This window comes from Sylvia atricapilla, chromosome W, assembly GCF_009819655.1.
Source record: "Sylvia atricapilla isolate bSylAtr1 chromosome W, bSylAtr1.pri, whole genome shotgun sequence".
Classification (NCBI taxonomy): Eukaryota; Metazoa; Chordata; class Aves; order Passeriformes; family Sylviidae; genus Sylvia; species Sylvia atricapilla.
This window is the reverse complement of record NC_089173.1, coordinates 19593086-19603311: the sequence shown is the minus strand read 5'-3', so window position 1 is coordinate 19603311 and position 10226 is coordinate 19593086. Positions and strand designations below refer to the sequence as shown.

Below are 10226 nucleotides of genomic sequence, written 5' to 3'. Positions count from 1 at the left end.
GCTGATTCCCTGGGTGTCCTACAGGGCTGTAGGGTGCCCTCCAGAAAGGCACAACTCTCCTGTGGTGTCTTTGGGCTGCCTGGGATCCCCATGGAGGAGACAGCCCAGTGGTAGGGCGAAGGAAATGCAGCTGGACAGCTGCACCTGGGCAGCTGCAATGATCCCTGTGTGTACCAGACTGGCAGGAGACAGCAGAGATACTAATGAGGCACACTGAAAGAAGGCCAGGGGTCTGTCAATCTGCTCTCCGAACCCAGACCCATCTGCTCTCAGCAGTGCCCTGTTTCTCTGTAGGGGAACTCCTCTGGGTGCCTCTCCTTCAGCTCTAAGCTGCCAGCAAGGGGCAGCTGAGAACAGCCCTGATGGGCATAGCAGCTCTCTTGTCCCTGCACTGAGACCATCCGTCTACCTCTCAGACCCACACGATTTCACCTGCAGTGCATTAAAATTTTCAGATATTTCAAACACACAACCACTCCTAACTGTGGCAGGTGGGACTGGATGAACAAATACAAGGAATTCCCTCAGCTCGGTTCTTCAAATGGGCAAATTGCAAACAGCAGAGCTGAAAAGCGTTTTGGTGTATCACGAGTCCATTCAATGGGAGAACACCCAGTAGTCTCAGCTGACTTTCACTGCACAAAGTAATCCTCAGGAGCTCATCAGTGAGACCCTGCTTTCAACGTCCCCAGCAGGCAACAAAACTCAGAGCTCACGTGAAGGGAATGCAGACAAGCGTTACTAAAAATAGAGACCTTGAATGTTGAATTGCTATGAGATATGCAATATATTTTACTCATAGAAGTGTAGCCTGAATCAGTCCTGTGTTTTTCTCCTCAGGAGATAACATTTTCCCGAGGCAGCAAACATCCAACAGCAGCTCCATCAGCCACTTCCTCCAGCTGCAATTGGCAGACACCCGGCAGCTGCAGCTCCTGCACTTCTGCCTCTTCCTGGGCATCTCCCTGGCTGCACTCCTGGGCAATGGCCTCGTCATCAGCGCCGTAGACAGCAGCCGCCACCTGCACAGCCCCATGTTCTTCTTCCTGCTCAACCTGGCCCTCACCGACCTGGGCTCCATCTGCACCACTGTCCCCAAAGCCATGCACAATTCCCTCTGGGACACCAGGACCATCTCCCATGAAGGATGTGCTGCACAGGTGTTTTTCTTTCTCTTCTTTATGGGAGCAGAATTTTCCCTCCTGACCATCATGTGCGATGACTGCTACGTGTCCATCTGCAAACCCCTGCACTACGGGACCCTCCTGAGCAGCAGAGCTTGTGCCCACATGGCAGCAGCTGCCTGGGCCAGTGCCTTTCTCTATGCTCTGCTGCACACAGCCAATACATTTTCCCTGCCCCTGTGCCAAGGCAATGCCCTGGGCCAGTTCTTCTGTGAAATCCCACACATCCTCAGGCTCTCCTGCTCACATTCCAACTACCTGAGGGAACTTGGGCTTCTTGCTGTTAGTGTCTCTTTAGCTTTTGGCTGTTTTGTGTTCATTGTTTTCTCGTATGTGCAGACCTTCAGGGCTGTGCTGAGGATCCCCTCTGAGCAGGGAGGGCACAAAGCCTTTTCCACCTGCCTCCCTCACCTGGCCGTGCTCTCCCTGTTCCTCAGCACCTCATTTATTGCCTACCTGAAGCCACTTTCAGTTTCATCCCCATCCCTGGATCTGTTGCTGTCAGTTCTGTACTCGGTGGTATCTCCAGCCCTGAACCCCCTCATCTACAGCCTGAGGAACTGGGAGCTCAAGGCTGCAGTGTGGAGACTGATGACTGGGCAATTTGAGAAACATTAAACTGCTGGCCAGTTTCTGCAAATCATTTGTAATAAAAGTCATCTTTGATAGTACTTGTTGCTTTGCTTGTGGGTTTTTTTAACCTGTGTTTTAGTTTTGAATTATGTTCACAAAGAAAGGTCATTGTTTCTCCCCTTTCCTTTTTTGTTTCTCTCCACATTTTCTGTGGTGAAAGACTGTCAATGAGGAGCTGTGCTCTCAGTGGCTGTAAATGAACTAAAGGATCTCCCAGCAAAGTTTTCACTGGAGATCCCCCATATGTTCCCTTTTCTGTGACTGCAGCAGCAATGTCTGTGTGCAGAGCTGGGGGCAGGTCAGGGGTGGCATAGCAGCTCTGCTTCTCCTGGCCACACCATTCCTGATCCAGGCCAGGTGCCATTTGCCTTCTTGGCCACCTGGGCACACTGCTGGCTCATGTCCAGCCTGCTGTACAGCAGTGTCCCTAGGTCCCTTTCTGCCTGGCCACTGGCCAGCCACTCTGTCCCCAGCCTGTAGCACTGCAGGGGTTGTTGTGGCCAAAATGCAGGACCCAGCTCTTGGACTTGTTAAACATTGCATTGCTGGATTTGGGCCCTGGATCCAGCCTGTCCAGGCCCCTGTGCAGAACCCTCCTACCCTCCAGCAGATCCACACTCACACCCAGCTTGGTGGCTGTCGGAGTCGCGGGATGGCCAGCCTCATGCTATCATGGTCAGCTGGTATCGATTTATTGCTCTAAAGTCATCATACTTATACATATTGGAAAAGATGGGAGACATGTCTCATCTTGTCATGGTCAACAGGTCTCGCCTTTATTGTTCAATCAGCCGTTTTTTATACACACAATAATTAGCTCATGCATATTGCAAAATCTAAGCTCAGGATTGGGTCTAACACTAATGCTTTGTTTTCTATTACTAGCCTTGCGATTCCAAGTTCCCATCTCGTTAATTTTCTTTACTGCATACCAACTATTCTCAACAACCCAGCTGGTATCTCTGCACCTGTGTTTCAAGGGCACTGTTGGCCCTGCTTCAGTCACGTACGCCTAGTTTCTCACACAGAGATTAGCTGAATCTGGCTGCTATGTCCTTTCTCACACAGCCATACCTCAGGCAGGCTTCCCACATATACAGACAGTAATTAGCTCATACATATGCACAAAGCGAACATTCTTATTGGTGCCTACATCCTTACCTAAGTATTACATACATGTCTCTTAGTAACAACCACAAATTCCTTATCATGTCCTTCAGTTCCCTTATCTTGCAGCTACAACTTATCACATAAGCAGGATGTACATCCTGTTGTTGCATTCCGACCTTGATGTCTAAATTCCAACCAGCTGCATAGCATCGTGGCCTTTTCTATGCAGCCACTCTGTAGCAAGACTCTCCACACTTCCCCCGTTTTCTTTAGCAGCAAGCATTACTGCCTTGTGCTGCTCAAAAGCATTCATTATCATTCGTTGCAAGCATTGCATCAAGCAGGGTAACAGCAATAGCACTAACAAAATCATTACAACTACAATAGCTATTTTTTCCATTAGGGACACTAGCCAAGGGGATAATCCAATGGAAGCTAACCATGATGTAAAGGGGCCACTCGTCACTTGTAACTTATGCATGTTATTTCTAAGCTGAGCAAGCTGTTTGTGAATAGAATTCGAGTGGTCAGATAGATTCATACAACACATCCCATCAAATTTTTCACACCCATGACCTTGGGCAAGCACATCACGACTAAAAACACAGTCCACCTCGTTTGGGAGTGCGATGAGAGAGAAGACTGCAGGAGCTTGTTTTTCCTCCAGGGTAACAGTCAGTACCGGGGACTGTCGTGCTACGCGTACCCCTCCTATCCCTGTGATGGTGCTACTTGCCGGTATTATGGGCCAGTCTTTCGGGTATAGGGCTGAGTCGATAATACAGGAGTCAGCCCCTGTGTCAAGAAGCGCCTTTTTCAATGTGAGGGAGTGTTGTTGCCAGGAGAGGGTACATTGTCGCTTCGGCCTCTCTGAGAGGTTAAGGACCAGCAGTGTTATGCCGCCTGTAGAACCCAGTTGTCCTCTCTGCTGTGGTCGGCTGTGTCGAGGGGGGGGGCGCGGGCGATAAACGTGGTATCGGTACCAATTGAGCAATTCTTTCACCTTTTGGAATAGTTAATGGGGGAAACTCAGTTCGTGCCAAAATAAAAATCTCGCCCGTGGAATCTGGGTCCAGGACACCTGGTTCTATACGTAGTCCCAATAGTGATGCTGATGAGCGGCCTAAGATGAGGCCTCCTACGGGCTGGTTGTTAATCAGGAGGGGGCCCGACATGCCTGTTGGAATGGCATGAGTATCCGTACTAAACAGCGTCACATCTACTGCTGTTGCCAAGTCGTATCCGAGGCTGCCAGCTGTTGCAGGGGTGAGGCAGGTGCTGTCTGGGCGACTACTTGTGTCCTCGTGCTGTCTTTGAAGTTTCCCGGCCCCTGGCGCTTGCGGCATGCACCGGCATTGTGAGTAGATGACTGGCACAACTTGCACCAAACGCCTGGAGCCTGACATTCACGCCGAACGTGACCTGGCTTCCCACACCGAAAGCACTTCATTCGGGCATTAGGTGGTGCCGCACGATTCTGCGCTACTGCCGCTTGAAAGGGTGCAAGAGCAGCTAAAACCTGATTTTGGACCTGAGACTGAGCAGCCAGCCCCTCCCCTATTTTATTTAAAGCTTCCACCATAAAAACCTGGCTACCTACTGGCATAGTCATAGCCTTGTCCAATAAATCTTGAACATTCCAATTGCCAGGGGCTGTGGCAATAAGTGAATGGGTAGTGTGATTGCCATTCTGTATAATGCACTGTTTAAGTAATGCATGTTGCATATGTTCTGCAATTCCTGCCTTGGACAGCGCTTGCATTAACTTGTCTACAAAAGCACCAAGTGTCTCATCCCTACCTTGTTTAATAGCCATGTACATGGGGGAACCTCCCGGCTCACGAATTTTGTCCATGGCTCTCTTGGCTACCCGCATGGCCTCCCGCAATTTGTCAGAACCCATTGCCGCCTGGTCTTCTACCCTAATGCGTGACCCTGTCCCTAGTAGCTCATCTAGTGTAACCCCTTGAAGTGGATCGCCTTGCGGACGGGGCAAGGCCACAGAGGCTGTCGCTTCCTCCCCCCAGCAGGTGTCAAAAGTGAGTCTTTGATGGGGGTATAAATCAAACGAGCAATGCCTTTGATGTCTGCAGGCAGTAAAACAGCCGAATTGAAAAGGTAATCTAACATTTGTTTTGCGGGCTCACTAGTAACGCCAAATTGCGCGACTGTAGAGCGAAGTTGAGCCAAAAGTTTCCAATCTACTTGTGTAATTTCAGCGCGGTGGCCCCCCCCCCCCCCCCCCCGCCTGCGGGTGAAAGATAACAGGGAAGGCCATGAGCGGCGGCACTTGGCTCTGAGTTGTTTTTGTTATGATAAGATCTCCGTTTTCCAAGCTGTGCTTTGCTAGGGCAGCCCATGCCTCCCGTCTCTCACAAGCCATAGCCTCCGCGAGGTCCGAAAGGGCACCGGGGAACGGCTCCGTGGCTAAAGGAGACCGGGAGGGTGCGTCTGGCAGCTGTGGCTGCGATGGGAGTGAGGGAGGGAGCGGGGGAGCAGTTGGAGGAGGCGGGACGGGGGGGGACGAGGTAGGAGGAGGAGGAGAAGGAATAGGAGCGGGTGGGAGGAGGGATGTCCACCATAGGAAGGACAGGGGGGGTTGGGCGCGCTAGGATCGTAATTTCGGTTAATATCCTGAGCTGCACGAGCATTCTCGGCTGCTCGTTTTTCTGCCTGCACCATCAATAACTCATTTTGAACAATCTTCCAATATTTAGACATTTTTTTAGTGGGCTTATCATCATCTAAGACTAAGTCCCATAATTTATCACCATAAGCACGCCATTCAGAAAGGTGGTGAACAGAATGAGGATCCTTAAAGAACCCGTGTGTTTCAGCATGAGTTAACAGAAGCCGTAAATCTTTGTCTAAATCTAAGCCCTTAATTCCCCGTCTGCGCAAGAACGCAGTGAATAAATCATACGCCGCTTGCCTGTCCATATTTACTGGTACCGTTGTACCCCCTCAGGCTTCGGCAGCGCGTAGCGGCGGAGGCTGCCTATGCAGCCCTCCGGGCTGAAGCGGGCGACACGTTCCCACCGATGTGGCGAGCGGAGCACACAGCAGCCGTCCGAAAGGACCCGTCCCCAACGTGACTCTTTTGAAGGGTGAGCTGTCCCTGTTTCGGGGCACCACTTGTCAGAGTCGCGGGATGGCCAGCCTCATGCTATCATGGTCAGCTGGTATCGATTTATTGCTCTAAAGTCATCATACTTATACAGACAGTAATTAGCTCATACATATGCACAAAGCGAACATTCTTATTGGTGCCTACATCCTTACCTAAGTATTACATACATGTCTCTTAGTAACAACCACAAATTCCTTATCATGTCCTTCAGTTCCCTTATCTTGCAGCTACAACTTATCACATAAGCAGGATATACATCCTGTTGTTGCATTCCGACCTTGATGTCTAAATTCCAACCAGCTGCATAGCATCGTGGCCTTTTCTATGCAGCCACTCTGTAGCAAGACTCTCCACAGGTGGCATCTGCAAATTTGCTGATGGTGGACTCAATCCCCTCATCCAGATCATCAGTGCAGATCTTGAAATCCACGTTGGCTGGCTCTGATCTCTCAGCCATCCTGTGCATGCCATGTGATGGCACTCAAGGTGATCTGTTCCATAACCTTGCCAGGCACTGAGGTCAGGCTGACAGGCCTGGAGTTCCCCAGATCCTCCTTCCAGCCCTTCTTGGGGATGGGCTCACATTGGCAACTCCAGTGTTCTGGGACCTCTCTGGGCAGCCAGGACTGATGAGAATTGATGGAGAGTAGCTTGGGGAGCTGTAAGAGACGGTCCAAAGATCCCTCATCTGCCTCACAACCATTGTCAAGGACCGAGACTGAAACCCCTAAAAAGACTCTGAAACCCCAACACAGGAGTGCTGGCCTGGCTGAGGTGGGATGTCCGCCAACTGCTGCCTGCAGGTATGTTCAATGGAAAAACCTTGTACACATTTCTATCGGAACATCAGAACCTGAGCCGAAACAATAGGCAAGTCACGGTGAATTGACTGCACTTGATGACAGCTGTACCATTCTGAGTTAACACTGCACTTGCTGATGGCTGACCTGTTCCGAGTTCTGGAAACGAACACACTGTAAAGATTTCCCCACCTTTTGGCCAACTGCCTGTTGCTTTGGAAAGGACTATAAGGACCCCTAAGTTAACCAAAGACTTTGTGATCACCCCACAGAAGAAGACGGATCTATTGGCTGGACCACGAGGATTTTGTCTCTTCATTGGTAGCTATACCCACCCTCCCTGTCTCTTTTCTCGCTATCCTTTGTTTCCCTTCAAATCCTTCTATCACATTTGATGTTGGCACTAATAAAAGTGCATTTGTTTTGATGAATATTGAAATCCCCTCTGTGTTGTTTTTTGCACTCTGAGATCAGTTAATGAACCATCATGATTCCTGCTTGCATTAGCGGATCGTGACAGGAGCTCATCCACCAGCTCCCTCATCCCCTTAGGATGGATCCCATCTGGTCCCACAGACACCTGTGAGCATCTGAGTGGCTCAGCAGGCCACCAGCTGCTTCCTCCTGGATTACAGGGGGGCTCTTCTGCTCCCTGTCCCCATCGACCAGCTCAGGAGAACACTTGTCCGGAGGACAACCTGTCTTAATGTTGAAGACTGAGGTAAAGAAGGGGGTTATGTACCTCAGCCTTTTCCTCATCTTTGGTAACCATATCCCCCCCCCCCCCCCCCCCAAAAGAATGGGGATTCTCCTTACTCCTCTTTCTGCCATTGATAAAATAATTTTTCTTATCCTTTGTAGAACTAGCCTGGTTAAGCTCTAATTGAGCTTTCACCTCTCTAATTTTCTTTTTGCATGACCTAACTGTGGGGAATAAATCTTCAGAGCACAAGTTTTTTTATGAGGTGTCTACTCAGGTAATCGCTGTTGTTGATGTTTGATTTCTCGTTGTTAATATTTGTGTTAATTGTTAATGCTCCTAGTAGTTTATCCCCTACCTTGTAGCTGTACCTTCTTTCGCGTTGGGTCTCACCTTCACTGGTCCCCAAAATGGCACAACAGGATATGTAAATGAAGAGACATTGAGTGCTCATAGGACACCACTCAGAGGTAAAACCCATAGAAACAATGAGCCAGTACAACACCTAAGACAAAAAATGGTACTCCCAAGTGAAGAAGACAGTGTAGGAGATAGAACCACCGGCCAGAGCCTTTCTGTCTCATCGCCGTAACTTAAACAGTACTGTACCTGCAGGACACCCCCAGATGACAAGCCCAACACTGCCTTCCTGTGACTCCCCGTGAGGACGGAAGCCCTAGCTCTGTCAGTCACTTGGCAAAGCTGTTTCACCTCCTCCTCCTTGTCACTCCAGGGAGCAGTGGTGGTGTGCATGACCCTTCAGGTTCCCCACCCGAAGCTGTCCTAATAAAGGCATTTAAAAGGAGATTCGTCCTCTGGCCTTATTTAGAACACTAACTACATCCTAAAAAAATTTCCAGAGTTGCCTTCCCTTCTGTCCAAAGTGGATGCACCCTCTTTTTTTCCTCTGAATTCCTGCAAAAGCTCCATGTCTGGCAAGGCCAATAATTTTCCTCACTGGCTTATCTCTGGACACACAGCCTACTCCTATTCCTTCAAAATTTCTTTTTTGAAGTGCGTCCATCTTTCCTGGACCCTGTCGTTTCCCTTTAAAAAATTAGTACATGATTTGGTACTTCCCAAATCTACATCCTGAATAGGCCAAAGTCTGCTTTCCATAAGTCCAGTGTGGACCCTTCTGGATGCCCCTCCTTCTTTCACCGAATATTTTAAAAAATCAATAATTTCATGGTCACTGTGCCCCAAACAGCGTCTGAACACCACATCTCCCACTAGCCCTTTTCTGTTTGTGAACAGCAGCAGAAAGAGCTTTCCTTGGCAGTGGGAAGAAAAGAAAACTTCCCCAAAGTGCAGCTTGGAAGGTTCAGACTGGAGCTGAGGAAAAAGAAAAGTCCCTGCCAGGGTAGAATTTTGGTGCAGGAGGTGTCTCAGTGTGAGCCTGGTCCATGGCCTGGCTCTGTGTGCCAGGAGCTGGCAGCACTGGGTGCAGGGAGCCCAGGGAGGGCACAGCAATGCTGGGCTGACAGATGCTGGGGGGAAAGCGAGATGGGCTTGTGCAGCCGGCCAGGGCACAGCAGCAGCACGCACAGGGGGCACAGCCTGCAGGACACATGGCCAGGGCTGGCAGGGCCACAGGCACCCAGGCCTTTGTCCTCTGGGCTCTGCCAGTGCCTCTGGAGGCCCCACAGAAGGAACTTTCCTTTCAGGGGCTGCACTTGTTGCTTCTTGCTCGCCCCTCCCTGAGGAGGCTGGCAGGGCTTGCAGTTTTATGACATTTGTCCTTGCTGCCCCTCCCATCCCACTGCCCCACAAACAGCCCTGAGCCACCCGGGAGGGACAGGCCCTGCTGTCCCAGGCCTGGGCTCAGGGCTTGGCCTTTCTGCTTCCTTCAGCCAACCCAGGCCTTGGTCAGTATTGCAGTTCCCTGCTCAGAGCCTTGGGCTCCCTGCAATCCTGGCCTCAAGGATCTGCTCTCACCAGTCCCTGGGGAACCTTTGGCACTCCCTGCCCTCAGTGGGGTCCAGTGATGCTCCAAGGGACTTGGAGTTTTGCTTCTGACTCCTTGAGCAGCTTCTTCAACCTTGTCTCAGTGCCTGGGGCTCCTGGACTCAGCCCCAAACCCAGCGTGGGGCTCATGAAAATACAGAAAACCCTGAGGAGCTCCTTGTCTTCCCTCAATTGTCTTCTAGTGAAACGTGGGACTTGAAACTAGAGGATATAAATCATACAAGTTAGAATATATTGATTAAGAATAGGCATTCAGATGAGATATTTATTGCTGCTCTTTGAAGGAAGAGGCAGGGCTGTGTGCAAGAACATAAAGGAGTAATGCAAAGATGCCTGATAGGGGGTGATGCTTGCCAGAACAGAAGACAAGAATACAAGATTACCAGAGATACTGAGATCAGGAGGCACCTTGGGCCCCCAGGACCAAATAAACCTGGCTTTATAGCTTGGACTATGACCGGAGGATCGATGGGCATGTGTGTTGTAGTTTTAATTTTGTTTTTTGGCTAATGCACTATTTATGTCGTGGTTTAATATTTGCTAAATTTTGTTTATTAAGTGGGAGATAGGACTTTGGGAGAAACAGGCAAAACAGGCATAACTTAAAGGTAAAAACAGATAGATTTTATTAATATACACTAAAGGAAAAGAGAGGAAAAAAACTGAGACACTCTGAGACATTCAAACACCTTCCCCCCCCC

At 49.9% G+C, this 10226-nt stretch overlaps 1 protein-coding gene across 1 annotated transcript; it reads left to right on the top strand.

Moving 5' to 3' along the window:
- The first annotated feature begins 1103 nt into the window (after positions 1-1103).
- LOC136373279 (olfactory receptor 14C36-like) lies at positions 1104-1832 on the top strand. Its single transcript, XM_066338180.1, has one exon. The coding sequence runs from the start codon at positions 1104-1106 to the stop codon at positions 1800-1802; it is 699 nt and encodes a 232-aa protein (XP_066194277.1). The 3' UTR covers positions 1803-1832.
- The last annotated feature ends 8394 nt before the right edge of the window (positions 1833-10226 follow it).

What these genes read in the sequence shown, in the direction of transcription:
- LOC136373279 (XM_066338180.1), top strand. Translation starts at nt 1,104, where the DNA reads ATGCACAATTCCCTCTGGGACACCAGGACCATCTCCCATGAAGGATGT.